A 23,767-nucleotide genomic window follows, 5' to 3' on the forward strand; every position below is an offset into this window, starting at 1 on the left:
ACAGACCGCGAGATCGTGACCTGGCTGAAGTCAGACGCTTAACCGACTGCGCCACCCAGGCGCCCCTTTTTTTCCTTTTTAAAAAAATGTTTATTTTTGAGAGAGAGAGAGCGAGCTTATGGGTGCATGCAAATGGGGGAGGGGCAGACTGGGGGACAGAGGATCAGAAGCAGGCTTTGTGCTGATAGCAGAGAGCCTGGTGTAGGGCTCGAACTCACAAACCTCAAGATCCAGACCTGAGCCGAAGTCGGAGGCTTAACCAACTGAGCCACCCAGGTGCTCCGTCTGTCTCTTTTTTCTTAATGCAAATAGGATCCCAGATGGGCTTCATTCTTTTGGTCCTTGAAATACTCTTGGTCGTGAAATGTCAATCTGGAGGAAGTCTTGCACTCTTTAGAGGAGGAACCATGTCCAGAGAGAAGTGGTCTTCTCATTCATAACCAGTGGCAGATCTGGGAACTAGCATACTGGAATTACACAAGCCTTTGTTAAACCTTCAGTAGGCAATCAAGAAAATCAAGAGACGAATGGGATTCTGTAAAAGGTTGATGGCCGAGTGGCTTCTGTGTAGGGTTTTATGCTTTATAAATGCTTCCATAGACAATTGAACAATTTGGGTCCTGCAAAAATCCAGGAAGGTAAGTATCTAACTAGGAAATTATTAACTCCTTTACAGTCAAGTCAAAGTCCAGCGACAGAAAAGTATCTTTTGTAAAAACTGCACAGAAGTTAGTGGCAAAATTGACAGAATCTCAGTCCAACAGTATCTATTGTTAGGCGGCCAAACAATAGCTGGGGCCGTGGCAAATGCTTAGTAGGCAGCTTTAGAGTAATTAGAATGAGGTCCACCCGCTTAACGGTAGATTTGTAGGAAGTCTCGGAGAGAGAGCGGCCAGCTTATCTTTTTAACAACCTCGTGTCTTAAAGGCAGTTTCTAGGCAGCTCCAGAGAGCATCCTGCCGGTGGGAGTTGACCTAGCTGGCTTGAGGCAGAACTGTCAGGAATCTCACTGGTATAAAGGAACCTTGGCTTCCAATTAGTGTGGGTAGAAATGAAAATTCTCTTTCCTGAAGATCCCCAGGAACAGAAGATCCTCCTTGGTCGTCTGGACCCTGCCTCTAAAAATCAGCAGTGGCACTCGACCTAAGAACGTGACCTCTTCAGACCGCTGTTTCTTGACGAGAAAGCGAGGGGGTTGGATTTAATGATGTCTCCGGCTCTTGCAGAGACCCCAGGATCGTCCATCACGCGCCCACGACGTGCCTGGGACTGCGCGGGGTGCGGAGGGCGATTTCTCTCGGGTCGCGCGAGACAAGTACTGCTTCTCACCCTAAGATTTGGTGTACCATAGTGCCAAGTGCCACCACCATGTCACACGCACACTCGAGTGGGAGCGTCAGAGTGGGGCTTGTACGTCTCGTTCCCCCGGATCCCGGCACCAAGAGCGGTGCGGGCGCGTCCCTGAGTCGGACGGATAGTTGCGGAACGACCGGATCGATCTGAGAACGCGTCCGCGGGGCTGGAGCCGGAGGGAGAACACGGCGAGGGGAGCACCAGGGTGCCGCGGCGCCGCCCGGTCATCAGCACCCGGGCTCGTCCCCGTTGCCTTCCCTTCCGAGCCCTGGACTCGAGTCCGGAGCCGGCGGCCAAAGCGTTAACGCTGCGCGGGGCCCCGGGAGGCCCCGCGGGCACCGAGGTCAGCCCGCCCACGCGGGCTATTGGCTCAGGAGAACAAAGGGGCCGCCCCGCGGGCTTCTCCGATAGGGCGGAGCTGGTCATCTGAGCCGCTCAGCCAATCAGGCGGGGGGACGGCCCTGGGGATGGCCAGGCCCATTAACCAATCAAGAGCAGGTGCCCGCCCCGCCTGTCCCGGGACTGGCGGGGCCGGGGAGCCCAGTGCCCAAGTCGCCCCGGGGTGGCAGTTCCCGTTAACCTTAACCACAAAGTCAAGGTATTTATTCCCGTCTCCTCCCTCCGAGTCCCTCCGAATCCGGGCGGGAGGGGCGTGTGGAGGGACGGACCGTGTTGTGGGGCCAGCGCCCGGCCCGCTCCTCCCGCGCTGCCACCACCCAGCCTCGGGCTGGAGGCGGCCTCGGGGGTCTCGGGTCCCCTGAGCCCCTGACGCCGCGGCCCCGAACTTTCCCCACCCCCACACAGCCCCTGGGGAAAGGGGCCCGGGTCGTGCGTGGGAGGGGCTGCAGGCCGGGGCAGAGAGCAGGAGGGGGGTGCCGTGAGAGCGGGAGGGACAGGGTGGTGAGCGGGGGACTGATCCCTAGTCCCTCCGGGCGCGTTCTGCCCAGGCGCTGCCCGGATGCTTGGGAGCTGTGTCAGCTGTGCGAAAGACCGAGCTTCTGGAGGGCAGGAACCCCAGTGCTCGCCGCAGAGTGACACAGAGTAGGTGCTTAATAAATGAGTAAATGAGTGGGCATAAACACTGGGAGTGCGAACAATAAGAGGGAAGCACCACAGAGTGCGTGCGTGTGTGTGCGTATGCGTGTGTGTGTGTGTGTGTGCGTGCGTGTGCGTGTGTGTGTGTGTGTGTGTGTGTGTTGGGGAGGCTCCATTCCAGGAAAATGGGCACCGGAGTCAAGACCTCAGTGGGGGTGGGGGTAGGAGCTGGGGACTTCTTCCCCTGTAAAGGTGGAGGATGGATACAGAGATGCTGCCTCCTCCAGTCCTCTGGGTGGGAGGGAGCCTGGAGTGTGTCCTGGTCAGCCAGACCTGGGGTTGGGTGTGGTCAGAGCCCAAGAGCTTGAGGCTGCCTGATGTCCAGCCTCCACTAATTAGCTGTTCTTTTTGGGTCCTTGTTCATCTGTAAAGTGAACAGATTAGAGGGTAGAGTCTCCTTTCAACTCTAAAGTTCCATGATTCAGTGCTTCCAATCTGTTTTGGACTTAAATTTCTGTATTGTAAATGTTTCTTTATTAGAATTTTCATTCATGGTTTACAACACGTGGGACCTTGGGCTGGATGTTGGGGAGAGAGAAATACTCCATGATGAGATCTTTATAGACTCGTTGTGGAGACAGACGAATTATTATTATGCTTTTTAATGTTTATTTATTTTGAGAGAGAGAGCAGGGGAGGGGGAGAGAGAGAGGGAGAATTAATCCCAAGCGGGAGCCCGACTCAGGGCTAAACCCATGAAGTGTGAGATCATGACCTGAGCTGAAACCAAGAGTCGGTTGCTTAACTGACTGAGCCACCCCGTTGCCCCCAGACGAATTATTATTCCATGTACATGATATTGGGTTGGGCAGGTGCACAGGTCAAACAGAAGGGCCCCTAACTGAGGGTGGCATACCCTGAAAGGCTTCTAAGTCCATGTGATCCCTGATCTAGGCTGGGCGGAGAAGTGCTGGGCAAGAGTGTTCCAAGACTGGTCATGGGCGAGCCAAGATGCTACAAGGTCAGGGAGTCACATGTTGGGACAATAGGGAGCTGGGAGGCAGTGAGGAGAGGTGAGCAGAGGCCAGGCTCTAAATGGTGTTGCCAAGACATTTTTAGCTGAACCTGCAAGTGGTGGGGACCCACTGGAATATTTTAAGCAAAGTAGTAACCTGTCCTCACTGTAATTTTAGGAAAAGTTTTTGAGTTCTGGGTGCTGAATGGATTGGAGGGGCAAGAGAAGCTATAAAACTATAAACTACAGTCTTTGGGCAAGAAAAGGGAGGCCTGACTGAGGTGGGGCAGTAGGATCTTGCAGGCACTAAAAATAGCATTAGTACAACTTAGTGACCGATGCATTGGGACAGTTGCACCTTGTGGTAGTGACAAGTGGCTGTGGTGTTGGGAGGCCTGATGAAGACCCGTTGTCCCCGCTGGAGAGACAAGGGCTACCCGGGACAAAGTGCAGAACTTCATGGAGGTGGTCTGACCCATGCACTTGCCTCCTAGTGAGGGTTAAGCTGAGGAATCCAAGATTTCCTAGCGCAGGGGTGGCTGGGAGGGAAGAGTGTGGTTGGGGTGTGCAGAAGGAGACCTTAGGTCTAACTCTTTGAGGCAAGGGATGTCACCTCAGGGCTTTGCTTTCTTCATCTGACAAGTGGGGTGGCACTCCTTGCCCTTTCCAAGCTCTTTTGAATGAAGCAGGGGGTGCGGAAAGGTGTTTATAAATGGAATCGTGGCATCTGTTCAAAGTGTTGTTAGCAGTCAGTTTCATCCCTTGCCTTCAGATCGGGTGACGGGGGTCCCCAGGCTCTAGCAGCCTCCTGAGTCTTGGACTTGGGGCTGAAGGATCTCCTCTAAAGGGAGATGGGTGAACAGAGACGGGCTGTGAATGCCACAGGTGAGGGACAGGCACGGGGGCAGGGAGGTGGGGGTGGGGCAGTCCCTGCAAAGGTGCCAATGTTGGGCAGGTGAGGGCAGAGGTCCTGGAAGGAGGGCCCTCTGACACTGGCCTGGGGTGAAATCCTGGACCTTGGGGAGGTGGACAGGCATGAGAGGATAAGGCAGCTGCCTGGGCTGTCTATGGACCTGGTTCCCTGGGAATGCTGCCGGAAGGAACCTGAAGTCACTAAACGGGGCTGTTCTTACCAGGGAACCCTCAGGTGCAGTTCTTACAATGTGGAAGGCAGGGAGGGGGTGAAGGCAATGCAGTGACCTAAAAATAATTTGTCTTGCACTTTGTGAGCGTTCTTCAGAGTCCTTTCACACTGTTTTTCCTCCTTGCTTGATTCAGCAGTTCTATACACAGGAACAGGTGTTCTTGTTTTCCAGATAACCATTTAATAATTTCTGTGGCATCGTGGCCCGCCCTTTCCCCTTGCTCCCCACCTCTGACCCCTCTTCTACGACTGAGGACCCTGTGTTTGGGAGACTGAGGTCTGAAGATGCTGGAGTAGAAGCAGGAGAAGGGGCGGGGGTTGGAAGAAGGTGCGTGGGACACCCACACCGCACCCGGGGCTGAGTGAGATCTGAGGAAGACGGAGTGGAGGCCCAGGAGGGGCTGGGGAGTCCTGTGGGAGTCACAGAAGGATGTTGAGCATGCTAACGTGGGGGTGTGGGATGGAGGTGGGCCTCTAGGTGGTGGAGGAGACACCTCCCTGGTCTGAGGGACCTCTGGGCCTGCTTGTCTGTCTATGGGCCCTGGGGCCATGTAAGGTAGGAAGCAGGTGTCCTGGGGCCCTGAGAGCCGTTGGGCTGTGATTCTGATAAGATTTTAAATCCACTGTTTTGTGTGTCCTCCTTGGTCATAAACTCTGGATGAGAGGAAGGTGGGAGGTCTGGTGTCCAGGGGCCTGAAACCTGGAGAGAGCTGACTATCCAGAGGCCAGCTGGGACACAACCCCAGGGTGCAGGCCTTGTACAGGAGTGGCATTTGTAGGACTGGCCTGGGGGGAGGGCCCAGTGGCTTTGGAACAGGTCCCGGGAGACAGGCTCCACCGACACCCTGCCCACAACAGAGCTGAAGCTTTGAGCCTCAAACCAGCAGAAGCATCCAGGGCTTCTAGTCCAGTCCTCCTACCTGGCTCTCAGCAACCCCAGCTCCCAGCCCTGCCTTCCTTACCACTGCCCACAGGGCCATCTCCGCCCCTACCCTGTTAGGCACCCGCACCCGCCCACAGGAGCCTCTCCTCCCCCAGGGCCGCTGAGGGTCCAGTGACCTGCCATACATGGAGCTGTGCGCGGCCTTGAGGTAGTCCCGACAGTAAAATCCGGGCACACCCTCTTCCTCCCGCCAGGCCGGCTCACGCTGGTGAGCAGGGTTGGGGGTGACTGAGTGGGCGTCGGAGGCCTCTGAAGATTCTGAAGCAGCTGGAGGAGTAAAGGTTTAGGAAGAGTGAGCGGCAGTGGCCCTTTTGGAGAGGGCTGAGGGAGTGGGGAGTGGGTTGTTCTCAGTCCCTGGGAATGGAAGAGAGAGAGAGAGAGAGAGAGAGAGAGAGACCGCTGGTGTGTAGGCTTCGGGAAGCTTATGTAGCGTTCCTGCAGCTTTGTCTCATTCGGTGCTCGAGACAAACCTGGGGAGCAGGCCTGTCAGTCACCTTCACCTTAGGAACCTGAGGCCGAGAGGCAAAGTGGCTTACCAAGGACAGGTGGTTTAGGACTCAGGGCCCTGATCCCCAGTCTGGGCGTGACATGGGCCCGATGTGAGAGACCGGGTCCTGAGAAGAGGGGCAGGCTTTGGGAGCAGACCCGGCCGAGGGGCCAGCCCTGGGGGGCTCAGGGCCGCAGGGGAAGGGTTTGCTGCTTCCTCTCGGGCTAGACCCCCTGTAGGACTGGCCCTGGGAGGGTCTGGGCTTGCTGAGCAGACCCCAGTGCTCCCATCTGTGGCTTCCTGGGTGGATCCGACTTCTCCCCAGCCAGCGACAGCCTGGCTGACCTCATCCCGTCCCTTCCCCCAGCGCAGGTGACCTAACAGGTGGTGGTCCCCCATCATGCTACCGTCTCCCTGAGATCCCTTTCTCAAGCACTGGGCGGTTGGGAGGATCGTGAACGTGCGAGGATACTCGTGTCCTGCAAAGATCCACATTTCCGCTTTCACGAGCACGCCGTGCCCTGCTTATGTGGTTCGCCCTGGCGCACGCTGGTCTCTGTGGGTCTGCAGGTGTATCTCTGGATTTCTAAACACCTCAGTTTCATCGTACTCTGCATATAGTTTTGCAACTGTTATCTCAGGGATGAGAGTCTCCGTATTGTATTTGTGCCTCTTTGGACTTTTGTTTACACAGCTGTGTTAGATGTTAGATACGGTGGTTTCTGGATGTGTTTGTGTGTACACTTAGTGTTTATGTCAGCTTCTTCTCGGATGCCTGTGATTGCCGTATGGTAGATGAAAACATCCACTGATATTGACTGAAATTGGATTCCCAGGCAAAAAACATCATCAACTTGTCCTGAGATCGTGGTCATTAGTGACCAAGGACTGGGGCCAGAGGAGCCCTCTCTGCACTCCTTCATTTGTTTTCTCCATTCATTCATTCATTCATTCATTCAGTATACAGGCATACCTCGGAGACATTACGTTCATTCCCAGACCACTGCAGTAATGCAAATACTGGGATAAAGCGAATCAAGTGAATTTTTTGGTTTCTCAGTGCATACCAAAGTTATGTTCACACTATATAGTAGTCTGTTACCTGTGCAGTAGCATTATATATATGTTATGTCTAAAACAACAATGTACACGCCTTAATTAAAAAATAACTTCATTGCTAAAAAATGCTAACCATCACCTGAGCTTTCAGCAGGTTGTACCACTGATCACAGATTGCCATAAAAAAATACAACAATAATGGAAACGCTTGAGATATTGTAAGAATTACCGAAATGTGACGCAGAGACACAAAGTGAGCAAATACTGTTGCAAAACGTTGTGCCAATAGACTTGCTCAGTGCAGATTGGCCGCAAACCTTCGGTTTGGAAAAAAAAAACAAAAAAAATGCAGTATCAGTGAAGTGTAAGAAAACGGCGCAATGAAATGAGGTGTGCCTATAAGTCGAGCATATCAGGGACTGGGCAGGGCAAGCCCAGAGCTTACAGTCCAGTGCAGTGCCATCCAGCAGAGCTTTGTGAACACGGGGATGTCCTCCGCTGTCCATACGGTAGCCCGAGCGCCATGAGGCCTTGGAGCACTTGAAATGTGGCCAGTGTGATTGAAAAACTGAATTTAAACTTGAATTTATGTAAATCTGAATAACCACATGTGGGTACAGAAGCCAGACTCCTGAAAACGAGGGACTGGAAGTTTAAGGTTTGGTTAAGTCCTGCACTTTCTCCCAGGAGGCAGCGTGGTCCAGGAGAAAGAACTCTGGCTGGGGCAGGCTGACCCCAGTTGGGTTCTGGCTCTGGTACTTAACTAACTGTGTGACCTTGAGCAAATGACTTAACTTCTCGGAGCCGTGGCTCCTGAGCCGAAATTGGTTGTGAGGGCTGAAATGGGCGACGCCGGCTAAGTGCTCAGTAGGTAGTGGCTGTCTTCCTGGCCGTAGTGGAGTCTTGGCTGACCACCCGTTCTTTCCACAGCCAGATCAATGTCAAGATCTCAGGGAAGTCCCGCACTCCCCTCAATAAACGAGGTTAGGAGAGGCAGAACCTCCGTTCCCAGGGGACATTCTGAGAGCATCTGCCCAGAGTGGGGGCTGGCTGGAGCCTGTGCCCGCCGGGCCACCCCCTTGCAAATGCTGTCCTGAGCCACAGTCTGGAGTCCCGTTCCCTGGGCATGTGACCTGTGTGAGCCAGCACGGTGGGTCGGGGCAAGGAGATGAGAAGTGGTGCCTGCCCACAGGGAAACAGGACCCGAGGAAATAAAGCTGGGAGCGGGCCAGGCGGATGAGAGCATGTGGAGGCCAGGGTGGGAGGCTGGGCGGGTGGGCCATCCACTGCGGAGCGGGTGGGATCAGGCCAGCTGAGGGGTGGGAAAGATGGGGTTAATGGAAGCGGAGGATTCGGGAAGCATGGCAGTCTTGCTGGTGTGGCAGAGGGGGTCGGCTTGATGAGGAGGGGGCACTTTGGGAAGAGCGGTTTCCGGGGGGGCGGGGATTATTGGGGGAGCAGTGGTGGGTGGTGAGGAGCTGGGTGTGGCCCTGGGGGGAGCTCATGGCTGAGAAGGGCCTGGGAGCTGGGCCTTCGGCCAGGGTTTGGGGAGATGCCACCCCCTCCAAGCCTCCGCTCCTGGCACGTGGCCAATCCCCACGCCACCAGTGACAAAGGACACGGGAGGTGCCATCCAGTTCTTCCTGCCTGAGGCCTGATCTGTGAAGAAGGCTGTGCTTGGCTGCTGGAAAAAGCTCCAGGGGCTGAGGTTGGGAGCATGCGGGGAGACGTGGCCATGTCCCTGCGCTGCCCCTCGCATCTGTGGCCTTTCTCTTCACCCCAGCTGCTGTCCGCTCCCCTCCCTGCCCCCACGTTTCTGCTGAGAGCAAAGCCCCTTTGTTACCGTCCCCTGCCCCCAAACCTCACCACCTGCTGCAGGGCACAATCCCCGCTTTGTGTGGTCTGGCCTTGTCATGCAGCTGCCCCCCCTCCAACCCTGGAGGCCTCTCTTTGGGGGGCTGTCATCCCAACTGCAGCCTGACCCAGTGTGGGGAGGGCCGGGCCCAGAGCCAGGTGCTGGGAAGGGGGAGGTGACCAGGGGTTTGTCCCGAGATCCACAGAACTTGCTGAGCAGGGAGGGGGGAGGCCCTTGGAGACTGGGGTGAGGGCCCTGCACGACAGGCTGAGCAGCCTTCAGGGACTCAGTGTGGGCACCCCTCAGTGTGTGGGTGGCGGGTCAGCCTCGTTTCCTTCTGTTTTCTGGGCAGGCTGCACTCCAGGCCAGGTCAGGTGAGCCGTGTGTCAGGGAGGGTGGGGGAGTGGCGGGTAGGAAGGGGCGTGCAGAGCAGTATAGCAGGGCGGAGGCAGAAAGGGCACAGCTCAGGGTGGCCTGGCAGACAGACCTGCAGAGACGTGGCCACACGCGGAGACTTTCCACCGTTTGGCCTCCTCAGGGTTTTACCTGCAGGACACCTGTTGGCCTGTTTTCCAGACACATCCCACCTGAGCACCCAGTTGGAGATGGGCCCTCAATACCTGGGGGCCTGCCCCCCGTTGCTGTCCTCTGTGTCTCCCCTGTCCCCTGTCTCCTCGGGTCCCCTTCCCTCTGATCCCACTCTGCTGACTCGGACCACACCCTGAGCCCTAGTGTGGCTGGGGCAGAAAGAAGTACCCTGGGACACGGGAGGGGCTGCTCTGTGGCTCGCTGTGAATTATCTACCAAGAATTGAAGCCTTTCTGCCACCTGAGGTGATTTTTAGGTCCTAATATTCCTTGGAAGACAGAATGGATCAAGGAGCACTGATCTAATCGGGCTCAAGGGTGTTGTGTATGGCTTTTGTGAATGAAGCCGGGCCCTAAGCTCTGTCCTCACCTTGAATTGTGGCCCCGGGGGCTCTGGCCCCTCTGAGTTTTCCCCGAACTGAGGTGTCAGCCCTCTGAATTTCTTTAGGGGGCCATTGTATCTCCAGCGGGTGAGAGGCTTCCCCAAGGCTGGCACACACAGGAACCCCGGAGGGAAGAGGGGGCGTGAGGGCAGGTGCCTCAGCATCCATCAGGGTCCTCCCGGCGGGCCTTCTCCTCCCGTCTTTGACGCCTGCTTTTTCTCTGCACCACCAGCATGTTTTAGTGTCTGTAGGAAACCACAGTAGGAGCACACGGCAGACCCCTGTTGGGGAAATAGAATTAAAAACAAAATCTCCTGCCAAGTCAGAAAAGCTCCCACAAAAGGAGGAAAGAAAGAGAACAGTTTTTTTTTTTCCGATTGAATAAGCATTAAACCAGAAAAAGCTGCACATCACAGGCAATCTGCTAAGAGATCAGGAAAACAGAAAGAGATCTCACCCTGTTACACAGCCCAGCAGATGCGTGCGTGCACGTGTGTGTGCACACACACGTTCAAGATAAAGTGTAACTAGTCTTCGGGCAAGAGCACTTCCTCGATGGTACCATTTGTCACCCGTAGTTCATCCTGAATTTACCTGGTGATTGGGGTAGCCACCTGTGTTTGCTAATTGCCTTCATGCAAGGGAAAAATACACGGCTCCTATCTTTATGGCAGGAGGTGGGTTTGCAACTTGGAGCCAGGCGACCGCAGAAGTCAGGCTCCCATCCTCCCTCCTGTGGGCAGCGGGACCCAGGGTCACCATCTCCCGTGATGTTTAGGTATCAGAGAGGTGGCTCTCAGGGCCTTGGGAAAGAGGCCTGGGCTGCAGAGCTGGCAAGAGGCTCGTGGTAGCTTTTAAAAAGATTTGCGTGCATCTCTAAGGGGCAGAGAAAAACTCAGAATGGCAACTGTTCTCAAGTAAATGCTGTAAAAGAAAAGGGAGGGGACTCTTCCCCTTTTTGCCCCAGGGAAAATTATTTACCTATTTAAAAAAGTTTAAAAAAAAATTTTTTTTTAACGTTTATTTATTTTTGAGACAGAGAGAGACAGAGCATGAACAGGGGAGGGGCAGAGAGAGAGGGAGACACAGAATCGGAAACAGGCTCCAGGCTCCGAGCCATCAGCCCAGAGCCCTACGCGGGGCTCAAACTCATGGACCGCGAGATTGTGACCTGAGCTGAAGTCGGACGCTCAACCGACTGAGCCACCCAGGCGCCCCAAAAAAGTTTTTTTTTTTTTTTAACGTGTATTCATTTTTGAGAGACAGAGAGACAGAGCATGAGTGGGGGAGGGGCAGAGAGAGACACACACACACACAGAGTCTGAAACAGGCTCCAGGCTCCGAGCTGTCAGCACAGAGCCCGATGCAGGGCTCAAACCCACGAACCGCGAGATCGTGATCTGAGAGGGTCAGACGCTTAACTGACTGAGCCACCCAGGTGCCCCGATTTACCTATTTTTTAAATTCATTTTTGCCCTTTGCCCCTGCCCCCACCTCTCTGGGCGGGGCCCAGGTTCCCAGCCTGGGTCCCCGTCCGGGAGTGGCTGTTGGAAGGGGACCTGGGAGAGGGGAGGGGGACGCTTTTGGGATGGGGCTTCTCGAGGGCCCGGGTGAAGAGCAGGACACGGCTTTTCGTGAGGTGGCCGAGCCGCAGGAAGGAAGCTCTGTGACCTGGAGAAGTGCAGGCACATGCATACCACGTCAGGTGGCGGAAAGTCACGGAGGAACGTGAAGTGGCGTTAGGGCTGTGACTTTGTACACGGTAGCCTGGGGAGACCACTCTGAAGACATTTAGGCAGAGACCTGAAAGGCGGCGCGGGGCTCCAGGGTAGAGCCTCCCCGGCAGACGGGCAGCATGTGAGGTGTAAAGCCTGGGGCCCCCCAGCAGAGTGACCTGTCCCTGACAGTGAGCCGGTCAGGATGTGTCCAAAGCCTTGAGCATTAAAGAAAGAAAAGGCGGGGGAGGGGCGCCTGGTTGGCTCAGCCCGTTGAGCCTCCGACTCTTGATTTAGGCTCAGGTCACGATCTCACGGTTTGTGAGTTTGAGCCCCAAGTCGGGCTCCGTGCTGGCAGCGTGGAGCCTGCTTGGGATTCTCTCTTGCCCTGTCTCTCTCTCTCTCTCTCTCTCTCTCTCTCTGATTCTCCCCTACTGGCGCGCGTGCGCGCTCTCTCTCTCTCTCTCTCTCTCTCTCTCTCTCTGATTCTCCCCTACTGGCGCGCGTGCGCGCTCTCTCTCTCTCAAAATAAATAAACTTAAAGGAAAAGAGACGAGCCCCAGATTGGTGAACTCTAACCAGCACCCCGTATGGCCTGTGTGTGATTTCAGGTGGAATAGGGGTGGGAGGGGGCAGCAGAGGGGCCGGTGATTTGGGAGGACCAGTTCTGCCTTCCAGGGTGTCTTCACGGCCACTCAGGAAGGCCTCTGGACTCGGCTGAGTTTCCTGGGGTGGTGTCTGTCACACCCTCCCCTGCCGGTATTGAGCCCGTGGGCGTGAGGCTCCGGTCTGGGAGTCAGAAGACATGGGGCCTCACCGGCGCCACTGTTCAGCCACCCCTGTGCCTCGGGGCATGTCAGTGGCCCTCCCTGGCCTCAGTTTCCTCCTCAGAAAATGAGAATAAGTCCTGCCTAGCAGGTAAGTGTGCAGCTTATAAAAGCCCTGCGCTTTCAACTGAGGTCATGGACAGAGGAGCTCTTAAGGAAGAGGGAACATGTTCTGTGAGGTGGCAGGAGGGCAGGGGGCCCCATTCGGTCCTTGTCCTGATGGCCAGCTGTCCTTCCTTTGCCCCCTTCTCCCCCACAGACGGCAGAGCGGGTGCCCCGGAGGCCTCCGCGGATGGAGGGTGGCCTGGCTGGCGCGAGCACAGGTAAGGGAGCACAGGGAGGGGTGGGAGCCAACAGCAGCCTCCTCTTCCAGGTCGTCCCCCCTGCCCTGCCGCTGAGCGCGTGGTGCTGCCCTCCCTGTAGAACTGCATGGCGGGACCAGGATGTGGAAGGTCATGTCAAAGAATGGAAAGAAGGGGCGTCTGGGTGGCTCGGTCGGTTAAGTGTCCGACTTCAGCTCGGGTCACCATCTCCTGGTTTGTGAGTTCAAGCCCCGCATCCAGCTGTCTGCTTGTAGCCTGCTTCAGATCCTCTGTTCCTCCCCTCTCTGCCTCTCTCTCTCTGAAAAATAAATAAACATTAAAAAAAAAAAAATGGAAAGAAGACAGACTATGGAGCTAATACAATGACAAAGTCCGCTGTGACTCACCAGGCAAGGGGACGTGTGCACACCCGCATAGGAAGCCATGCCCGAGGGCGAGCGAGGTGCTTGCTAAGTGTGGCACAGGGAGTGCGCGGCAGGCGTGCGGATCTAACTCTGAAAACCAGCACTCCGGGTGGGACGATCCCTGTTGGTTTTCCATCACCAAGTGCAGTTTGGTCCATTAAGGCTTCCTGGGGTCACTCAGAGTTCACGGTCCGATGGGAGGAAATAGGCCATCAGTTTTGGTGTCTCTCAAGCAGGTGCTCCTGTCAGTGGAAAGTCCTGTGCTTTCAGCGGAAGACTCCCCGGCACCCCCCCCCCCCCCCCCCCCCCCGCCCCAGAATCCCCAGCCTCCTCGCAGGCCCTGGGGAGAGTATAGCCACCCTTTTGCAGAATGGCTCTGGTCCTGGGAGGAGGGTAGGGCCCATTCCTAGGAATGCTGCCCCTAGGCTCAGTGACTCAGTTTCCTTTACCTCCCCTCCCCTCCAGAGCCCCAACCCTCCCAGGATAAACGTCGCGATGAACCTAAGATGGGGACAGAAATCAGCCGGTAGGGTACTACAGGAAGGAAGCCTCCAGCTCCAAGGGGCTGGTATGATGCATGGACACCACACATTCTGGGGCTGGGTCCTGACACAGACTTCGGTGAGCATTGCCACCCACCGCTGCCCTGTCACTTTGAAGGCTGAGTCCTCAGGGTGTGTGTGTGTGTGTGTGTGTGTGTGTGTGTGTGTGTGTGTGTGTGAGCGATGCTGACATTACCATAATTATAGGAAAACCAAGGACATGATTCCAAACATTTTAGCAGAAGGAACCTTTCCCCGGGTAAACTCGTAAGGAGAATCCTAATTCAGGCATGAGAGGTAGGGTCTGCCAGGGCCCTCTCCCCAACCTGTGGCAGCTTCTGGGGTACCCTGAGGTCTTAGGAAAGAGGCGGAAGAACACTGGCTTTGACCCCTGAGGACAGAGGCACCAGGGGACTGGGGGGCGTCTTGGGCTGCAGCCACATCCTTGCGGCTCTGGGCCTTCCACAGGCTTCCGCTGCCTGCTGGCCAGGCTTAGGGAGGACTCTTCCTGGCTGGCCAAAGTTTCCAGATAATTAAGAGCTTACTTTTTTTTGTTTTTGTTTTGAACTAGAGACAGCAGGCAGAGGAGGAGGAGGAGGAGGAGAGAGAGAGAGAGAAAGGGAGAGAGAATCTCCACTAACCATGGAGCCCAATGCAGGTCTCGACCTCACGACAGTAAGATTGTGACCTGAGCCCAAATCGAGAGTTGGATGCTCAACCGACTGGGCCACCCCTGTGCCCCAAGAGCTTACCTCTTTTAAGCACCTTTTAAGTTCTATTTATTTTATCGTGGTGAAATACACGTAACGTGAAAGTCACCATTTTCACTATTTTTAAGCGTACAGTGGGTGCAGTGGTATTAAGTCCATTCACAATGTTGTGCGAGCATCTCCCACCGTCCGTCTCCAGAACATTTTCATCACCCCAGAAACTCTGGGGAGTAAGAGCTCCCCATAGAGCACCTTTTTATTTTATCTGAACTGCTTAGAATTAAAAAAAAAAATTAACCTCTTTATGATAACTGAGGAGCAGAACCTTTGTTTTAGGGATCCTTCCACAGGTAGAGGCCAAGGCCTGTCTTCCTTACATTAATACCTGAGCCCCGAGGGAGAAGTCCCAGTGCATGCACTTCACGGGGTCGACACATGCACAACCCGGGCACTTGTGTCTTCCTTGGGCCCCGCAGCCGTGGCCAGGAACGTTCTCTGGGCTCTCAGACCGGGGTCTTCTTTTTGGCTGGAGAGGGTGAACCTTCCCAGCCATCAGGCACCATGATGAACGTCAAGGTCAGGTTTAATGAGAGTAAGGCAGTGGCTTTTGTGGGGCTCTGGGGCATTAATTGGGACCCTGTCACGTGAGTATATTTTGGATTCACTACCCACCCAGTTTGGACCCCTAGCCGCCCCATAAAATACTTCAGCCGCCCAACACTTCAGTGCATCTAAGGAAACCCTCTTAGAATCAAGTGAACTCCTTACAATTGGGTATTCACTTCCTGCCAATGTGCGATTGAAGTTACCACTTTCATTTTCAAATTATGATTTCTCACAACTGAGCACCTGCGGAGGCCTCACAAGGTCATTTTGCCAGGAGGAAAACTGGCCCCTCACAGGTACTTTCTGTGACTCCCACGTTCACCCCCACGGTCACCATATCCTCTTTCGAGTCCTTGTGACGGGCAGCAAGGCTGTGGAGCAGGGCGGAACTCTCTGGCCCGAGAACCAAAGGCTGCCAGATTCGAGGGGAGGTTTTCTTTTTATTTCTTAAAATGTTTTAAAGGTTTGAAAATTATATTGAGTATCCTCATAAAAATTCAAACAGTGCAGAGGAGTGCCTGGGTGGCCCAGTCGGTTGAGCATCTGACTCTTGGTTTCAGCTCAGGTCATGATTTCACCGTTGGTGGCATGGAGCCCTGTGTCTGGTTCTGTGCTGACCTTGCAGAGCCTGCTTGGAATTGTCTCTCTGTCTGTCTGTCTCCGACCCTCGCCTGCTGGTGCACATGTGCTCTCTCTCTCTGTCTCTCTCTCTCAAAATAAATGAATAAACAAAAAAAAAATCGAACAATGCAGGAAAAGCAAGGGTCCCCTTTGACCTCTTCTGTCTAGCCTTTATATTGTCCACATTGTCTACAGGGTGACCACTGTCGTGAATCATCCTGGACTGTGCATATGTACGTCCATAGTTTTATTTTTCATAAATTGGGTCAGACGATACCATTTTGCGATCTGTGTTTTTTGTTTTTTCCTTAAAGTGTTTCAGAAATCTTTATGCCACCCTATACTGCTCTTTTGTATTCTTTTATTTTTTTTTTATTCTTTCAAAGTTTATGTATTTATTTTAAGAGAGAGAGAGAGAGAGAGCACGCACTAGCAGGGGAGGGGCAGAGAGACAGGGAGAGAGAATCCCACGCAGGCTCCGGGCTGGCAGCACAGAGCCTAACGGGGGACTTGAACTCAAGAACCCTGAGATCATGACCTAAGGTGAAGTCAAGACCCTGACCTTTAACTGACTGAGCCCCCCTGGGCGCCCCTGCCTTTGTATTCTTTTAAATTGCTGCATACTATTCCATACTGTGAAGGGAGTGATAATTTTGTTTCAGTATTATTGATGGGGAATCGGTACTGGTTACGAATAGCGCTGCAGTGAATATTTTCAGACATTCCTCTGTCCGCTCACACGGAAGCATTCATTAGGACGAACACCCAGAGTAGAAACTGTTGGGTGGAGGAAGTGGAAGGTCAGATACATTTATAATTGTAATAAGCGTTGCCCAATTGTTCTCCAAAAGGTCTGAATCAGTTCATGCCCCCGGCACACGCACGCATGCACTTGTCCTGTGCGGTTTGCCTGTGCGATCCACATCTCGGTGCAAGTTTCTGTGTGGACAGAGGTTTTCACCTCCTTTGGGTGTAGACCTGGGGGAGCGGTTGCTGTACCGTGTGGTGAGCGTAGGTCTCCTTCCGCCAAACTGTCTTCCAAAGTGGCTGCACCATTCTGCATTGCCTCCTGCAGCGGGTGACAGTTCCCGCGGCTCCACATCCTGGCCCGCATTCGGTGTTGGCGGTGTTCTGGATTTGGGCCGTTCGAATAGGTATGCAGGGGTAGTATTTTAGCTTTCAGTGGTGCAGAAGCCAGATTCTTCCTGGCTCATTTTATTGTCTCCTGGATGATTTATGCACATCAGAAATTTTGTAATTTGCTTCACCAGGATGACACCGAATTTAAACATGTTTTGGAGTGAAGAGCTTCCTTCCTCCTCGTCTAGGAGTATGATGTTTCTGTCCTTTTCGTTACCTTTTCTTTATCCCTCCAATAACGTTTAATAGTTTCCTTTATATAAGGGTTGTTTTAAGTTTATTTTTTTGAGAGAATGTGTGTGCGTGCGCAAGCGGGGTAGGGGCAGAGAGAGATGGGAGAGAGAGAACCCCAAGCAGGCGGCTTCCCAAGAGAGTCGTCAGTGCAGAACCCAACGTGGGGCTCGAACTCACGAACCATAAATCATGACCTGAGCCGAAATCAAGACTTGGACGCTTAACCGACTGAGCCGCCCAGGCGCCCCTCCTTTATATAAGCTTTGCATGTGTATCAGGTATATTCCCAGTTATTTCATAGCTTTTATTGCCATTTTTAAAAAGGAATTTTTGTATGTTTTTGTATCTGGCAATCTTGCTGACCCTGTTATTTCTAATATTTTGTCAGATTCTTTTGCACCTCCTAGGTGAATAATTATCAGCCAATGACGCTTTTCCTTTCCAATATTTATATATGTTTTTCTTTTTCCCCTTATGCTTTGGCTAGTTCTGCAAGGACAATGTTGAAGAGTGGCAGTGACGGTGAGCATCACCTTGTTCGTCACTTGAATGGGTTTCTGATCTCTTGCCTTTGGTTATAACATTTGCTGCAGCCTCCAGTGCAGCTTCTTTGTCAACCTAAGGAAGTTTCCTCATATTCCTAGTTTGCTAAGAGCCTCCTTCCTCCAGCCCTTCTTCCTTCTCTCCCTCCAGAAATGATGTTGAATTTTATCATAGGACATTTTTTACGTATTGAGATTGTAGAAAGTTCTTCACGTTTAAAATGTCAATGTCATGAACTATGTTGAACCGTCTTTGCTTTCCTGGGGAAGATCCCAGCTCAACTTGCTTTGCTAGTATTTTTGCTTGTTTGTTTTTGGTGTCTACTTTCAAATGCTAAACCTATAGTTTCCTGCCTGCTCTGCCCTCGTCTTATAGACACTGGACCATGCTAGCCTGGGGGCTCCCTCCCCTTCCTAGTCACTGTCACAGTTTATGCATGCTGCGGATAAACCTTCCCTGGAAGTTTTAGTAGAACCTGTTTTTATAATTAAGAGGACTGTTACCCATTTTCGAGTTAGAACGTTAGCTGTCCTTTTTGTATCTTTTAGCATTTTCTTTTTTTTTTTTTAGTTCCTCTTGAGTTAGTTTTGTTAATTGATATCGTCTCACAAAATCATCCTTTTTATATAGATTTTTCAAATTGATACAACATTTATGCATTAGGATTTTTAGACTCCTTTTTATATCTCTATGTTCCCTTTATCCTATAATCTCTGCTTTTATCTTTATTAATCCCTTCTTCCTACTTCCTTGGGTTTACTTTATTGTTTTGTTTTTTTTTTATATTGGAACTTATTTAGAGTTTCTCTTTTTTTTGTTCACAATTGTTTTATTTCATCTACTTTTTTTTTTTCAGTTTATTTATTTTAGAGAGAGAGAAAGAGAGAGACAGGGGCAGAGAGAGAGGGGGACAAGGATCTGAAGCCGGCTCTGTGCTGACAGCAGAGAGCCCGATGTGGGGCTCGAACTCACGAACTGAGAGATCATGACCTGAGTGAAAGTTGGACGCTTCACCAACTGAGCCACCCAGGCGCCCCAATTTCACCTGCTTTTTATTGAATGTAAACTTTTTGTTGAGGTATAACACAGAACAAGGCACAGATCACAAGTTCTATAAATTCTTAGAAAGTGAACATGTTCATGAAGCCAGCTCCCAGATTGACAAAGAGAACGTTGCCAGGACACCGGAAGGCCCCTCAGGCCCCCTTCCAGTCACAACACTGTCCATAGGCGGGCCGTTACCCTGACTTCTAACTCACTGATTAGTTTTGCCAGCTCTTGAATTCCATCTAAGTGGAATCACACAGTCTGTATTTAGTGTCTGTAGCAGACCTTTTCCATCACGGCTTATGTCCACGAGCAGGGAAACACACACCCTGTAGACCTGAGCCCATGGCGCTGCGTGGGGAGTAAAGCAGCCTGGGTTTAGTCAGGATGGTGCAGCACCTATTCTGGGTGCTTAGACCTTTCTGGCCTACTTTCTTGTTCTTGTTCTGTTGGAGACAGGGTGAAGTTCCCGAACAGCCAAGGTCCAAGAAGGTGAGGTGCTCAGGCACCGGGGCGGCTGCCTTGGAGAGCCTGGCAGTGGAGTGGAGCTTAGGCCCCCCAAACACTGAGGGGCCGGGCGTGCGCTCACTTTGCAAGCTCCCGGCACATGGATCCTCTTAGAAAAAGAATGAGATGCCGGTGGCTGGGTCGGTTGAGGGTCCGACTCTTGATTTCAGCTCGGGTCATGATCTCATGGTTCGTGAGACTGAGCCCCACACTGGGCTCTGGGCTGACAGCGACAGTGCGGAGCCTGCCTGGGATTCTCTCTCTCCCCCTCTCACTGCCCCTCCCCTGTTTGCACTCTCTCTGTCTCTGTCTTTCTCAAAATAAAAATAAACATTAAAAAAAAAAAAAAAAGAATGAGATGCTTTGGAAGCTTGTCCGTTTTCTGCTTGGTGGGAGGGGTCATTGGCTTGGTTTCTTTAACCTTCCCTGCATCTCAGGGCCTCAGGGCAGAGAAGGCGGGGCATCAGCCTCTCTTCCTTTCTTGTCCTTTTCTTCTTTGCCCTTCCCGGCACCCCGACCTGCCTTTATCTTACTGCCTTTCTACCGCCCCTGCTCTCTTCTTTATACCCCCTTACTTCCTCCTAAAAGCTGCCTTCTGCTCTCCTCCTTCCTGCCCCGTTGCCTTTGCTCTGCCTTCCTGGCACTTCTTTCCTTCCACCCCACGAGCAGTGAGTGACCCTCCGCATCCACTCTCTCTCTGTCCCCGGCAGGAGATGGGCCGGTGATGAAGATCAAGCAAGAGAAGCCCGAGTGGCTGCTGCAGACGCTGATGCCGCAGGCCGTGCTCTCCGAGAAGGATAAGGAAAACATTTTCCAGCAGCATCGGGGCCTCCCGCCATGCCAGACCGTGGGGAAGCCTCGGGCCCTGGGGGGACAGGAGGAGCCTGGGGGTCCAAGATGGGCCCCTCCCCCTGAGCAGGCCGGGGGGCTGGCGGGCCGGGCTCTCTCTGCCGGCGAGGGTCACTTCGTGTGCCTGGACTGCGGGAAGAGGTTCAGCTGGTGGTCGTCCCTGAAGATCCACCAGCGCACCCACACCGGGGAGAAGCCGTACCTGTGCGGCAAGTGCGGCAAGAGCTTCAGCCAGAAGCCCAACCTGGCGCGCCACCAGCGCCACCACACGGGCGAGCGGCCCTTCTGCTGCCCCGAGTGCGCGAGGCGCTTTAGCCAGAAGCAGCACCTGCTCAAGCACCAGAAGACCCACGCGCGGCCCGCCACCCACTCGTGCCCCGAGTGCGCGCGCTGCTTCCGCCACCAGGTGGGCCTCCGCATCCACCAGCGCGCGCACGCCCGGGACCGCCTGGGCGCCCGCGCGGGGCTGCAGGAGTTGCTGCGGGACGCCGCCGCCGCCCGCAGGGGCTGTCGCCTGCGGCCCGGGCCGCCGCGGGGCCGCCCCGAGTGGGCCTGGCTGGGGCTCTGCCAGGGCTGGTGGCGCCAGGCGGGGGCCCGGGCCGCAGTCGCCGCCGCGGGGCCGGGCGAGCAGCGCCAGTTCATCTGCAACGAGTGCGGCAAGAGCTTCACGTGGTGGTCGTCCCTGAACATCCACCAGCGCATCCACACGGGCGAGCGGCCCTACCCGTGCCCCGAGTGCGGCCGCCGCTTCAGCCAGAAGCCCAACCTGACGCGGCACCTGCGCAACCACACCGGCGAGCGGCCGCACCCCTGCCTGCACTGCGGCCGCAGCTTCCGCCAGAAGCAGCACCTGCTCAAGCACCAGCGCACGCACCTGCCCGGCGCCCAGGCGGCGCGCTGCCCCAGCTGCGGCCAGAGCTGCCCCAGCCGCGCGGCCCTGCGCGCCCACCAGCGCGCGCACGCCGCCCCCGCCGCCGCGCCGCCGCGCCCCGGGCCCGCCGTGCGCAGCGAGCCGCAGGCCGAGGCGCCCCCGGGGCTGACGGCGCCGCCGCGCGGCCCCCAGGCGGCCCGGGGCCCGGGCGGCGCGCCGTGGGGCCGGGCGCGGGCGGGCCTGGCCGGGCCGGGCGAGCCCCGCCAGTTCATCTGCAACGAGTGCGGCAAGAGCTTCTCGTGGTGGTCGGCGCTCACCATCCACCAGCGCATCCACACGGGCGAGCGGCCCTACCCGTGCCCGGAGTGCGGCCGCCGCTTCAGCCAGAAGCCCAACCTGACGCGGCACCGGCGCAACCACACGGGCGAGCGGCCCTACCTGTGCGCCGCGTGCGGCCGCGGCTTCAGCCAGAAGCAGCACCTGCTCAAGCACCAGCGCGTGCACCGGGGGGCCCTGGCGCCCACCCCCAGCGCCAAGGACCAGGCGCTTTAGTGCGCCTCGGACCCAAGCGGACTCGTGGGGGCGGGAGGGGATGTCTGTGGGGGTGCGCGTGGCCAGGAATGGTGGCTTCTACGACCCCAGGGGGTAAACCCCCGTCAAAAGGCGATTTCCTCCAGGCTCCGAAAGCTAGAGAACAGAATTCCAGTAGCATCCCAAAGGGGACAGGTAGAGGTCCCAGTGTGGGCTCAGGGAGGACGTAAGACGAAGCATTGCTCACTCAGGAGCCCGGATGTGTCCGTCTGTCCCTCGGAGGTGGGAGGGAGGTGGGGAATGGCCCAGGGCTGGACTGATTGTCCCCTGCAGGCTGCCGGATGGCCAGAGGCCAGTCTAGTGCGGGGAGTTTTAACAGACGCGCTGGTATAGCAAGGACAGAAGCCAAGCAGTAGCGGCTGAGGAGGGTCAAGCACAGTCCCAATGTCAAGGGCAGTGCCTGGCACTTAATGGCCATTCAGTGCATATGTTTGGAAGGACTGAATGGTTCTGCGGTCCTCCTCAACCCTGAGCGCCCCAAAGCCCAGGGTGCTGCCACAGCGGGCTGGACGTTGGGACTGGTATGGGTGTGGTGGCCGGACTGGCACCAGAGGGGTGGGTGGCAGCTGAGGTTCAGTAGCTTGGGGAGGGGCCCACAGCAGGAAAAGAAGCCCTCGTGTGGCGCTCCCAGTGGCCGTCACTGACTTGGATCCTTCTCAATGTCAGTGTTGCAGAAGAGAAAAAAATGAAGGATGGACGGTCTCACGTGGTCTCACTGTCCTTTGTAAGCTGCCCTTTTGGAACTCTAGGTCTGTGTGTGCTCTGAGGCATCCATTTGCCCCCAGGACCGGGACAGGGAGCTCGACCTTGAGCGTAGCAGCTCCCCATGCCTGGTTCTGGCTGGGGGTGGGGGGGCAGTACTCTCCTACCCTCTCCAAGCCATTTGGTATCTTCCCACATGCCCTCCTCTACTTCTGGTCCCCAGAGGTCCCTTCCAAAACCAGGATGCGGGGCTCCAGGCTGGGCCTCTGGAGGGGAGGGTGGGTGTTGGGGCACTAGGGGTGGAGAGCTGGGAGGTGGGAGGAAAAAGAGGGGACCCTGGCATTCTGTAGGAGGACGGACTGTGCCTGCCTGTGTCCCAGGGGCCCGCCGGTTTCTCTGAACTCGAGGAAGTGCCACCTGTTTTCCAGGAGCTGCCGGATTTAGCTCGGCTTCTGGCCACCACGTTCTCAGGTTCTATTGAGTCCCCTCACCTGGCAGGAGCTCTGATTATTGTAGCATCATGGGAAGACCTGTGGAGGCGACGGGGTTTACTTGGGTTAACGGGGGCACCAGTAACGGTCAGCGCTCAGCCGAGCTGCCCAACTGGTCCAGGTCTTCCATTGCGAACGCTGCTGTGTGGAATCTCCCACTGGGCGAGCTGGGCCCAGTTGTTGGCACGGATGTGAGAGTTGGGCTCTCAGCCCAGCAGGGTTCTTCTAGGCGCTAGGCGCTGCCCTACCTCCCTTGTAATGCCTGCCCCCTCCTGCAATTCCTGTCCCAGGCTGCCCTGCTCAGGGAGGCCAAGGGCCCGGGATCTCAGCAACACCTACTTGAAACACGGGGAAAGTTCGGGAGTCATCTGCTTCTTCCACTTTGCCACTCAGCAAATCCTGAGGCCAACTCCAGCAAAGCCCACCTCCTCCAGGAAGGCATCCCGGAGTACCATTCCTGCATTAGAAGGCTGCTGTCGGGAAGGACAGCAGCCTGTGAGACCCTGGAGCCCTGTCAAATCAGGTGCCTATGGGGCGCCTGGGTGGCGCAGTCGGTTGGGCGTCCGACTTCAGCCAGGTCACGATCTCGCGGTCCGTGAGTTCGAGCCCGCGTCAGGCTCTGGGCTGACGGCTCAGAGCCTGGAGTCTGTTTCCGATTCTGTGTCTCCCTCTCTCTCTGCCCCTCCCCCGTTCATGCTCTGTCTCTCTCTGTCCCAAAAATAAATAAATGTTGAAAAAAAAAATTTAAAAATTCAAATCAGGTGCCTGAGGGGCAGTGCAGGCAGACGGTGAAGGCCTCAGTCAGATGGGAGTTTCTGTACAATAGAACGGGCCGTTGTCCACAAAGGCCTGTGTTTGATGGCCAAGTCAATCAAACAGCTGTGTTGCTAGGGGTTAACGAGGTCTAATTGCAGCTTTCTTCCCTGTGCACATTCATGAGGCTGTCCGTTCACTAACCCGAGGTGACCGGTCCTCACAAGTGAGTGCTTTGGGTCACAAGGGGGACAGGGTCCCATTACAGCAGAGAGGTACTGCGATGCTTGCCCCATGGACCAGGTCAGGGGAGGGCAAACATCGGTTCACTAAACAAGCCTACTGTGTGCCAGGCGCTGTGCCAAACTGGAGTGACGCTGTGGGCCACCACAACGGAGTGCCACGGGCCAGGGGCTGAAACAACGGACGT

General features: G+C 55.1%; 1 protein-coding gene across 1 annotated transcript; it reads left to right on the plus strand.

The window, feature by feature from the left end:
- Window positions 1-1,875: 1,875 nt before the first annotated feature.
- Window positions 1,876-22,337, plus strand: ZNF775 (zinc finger protein 775). Its single transcript, XM_042927025.1, has 3 exons — window positions 1,876-1,951; window positions 12,663-12,726; window positions 19,791-22,337. Exons 2-3 carry the CDS (start codon window positions 12,696-12,698, stop codon window positions 21,350-21,352), a joined length of 1,593 nt encoding a protein of 530 aa, XP_042782959.1. The 5' UTR covers window positions 1,876-1,951; window positions 12,663-12,695; the 3' UTR covers window positions 21,353-22,337.
- The last annotated feature ends 1,430 nt before the right edge of the window (window positions 22,338-23,767 follow it).

The sequence above is a fragment of the Panthera leo genome, chromosome A2 (assembly GCF_018350215.1).
Source record: "Panthera leo isolate Ple1 chromosome A2, P.leo_Ple1_pat1.1, whole genome shotgun sequence".
NCBI classification, from domain to species: domain Eukaryota; kingdom Metazoa; phylum Chordata; class Mammalia; order Carnivora; family Felidae; genus Panthera; species Panthera leo.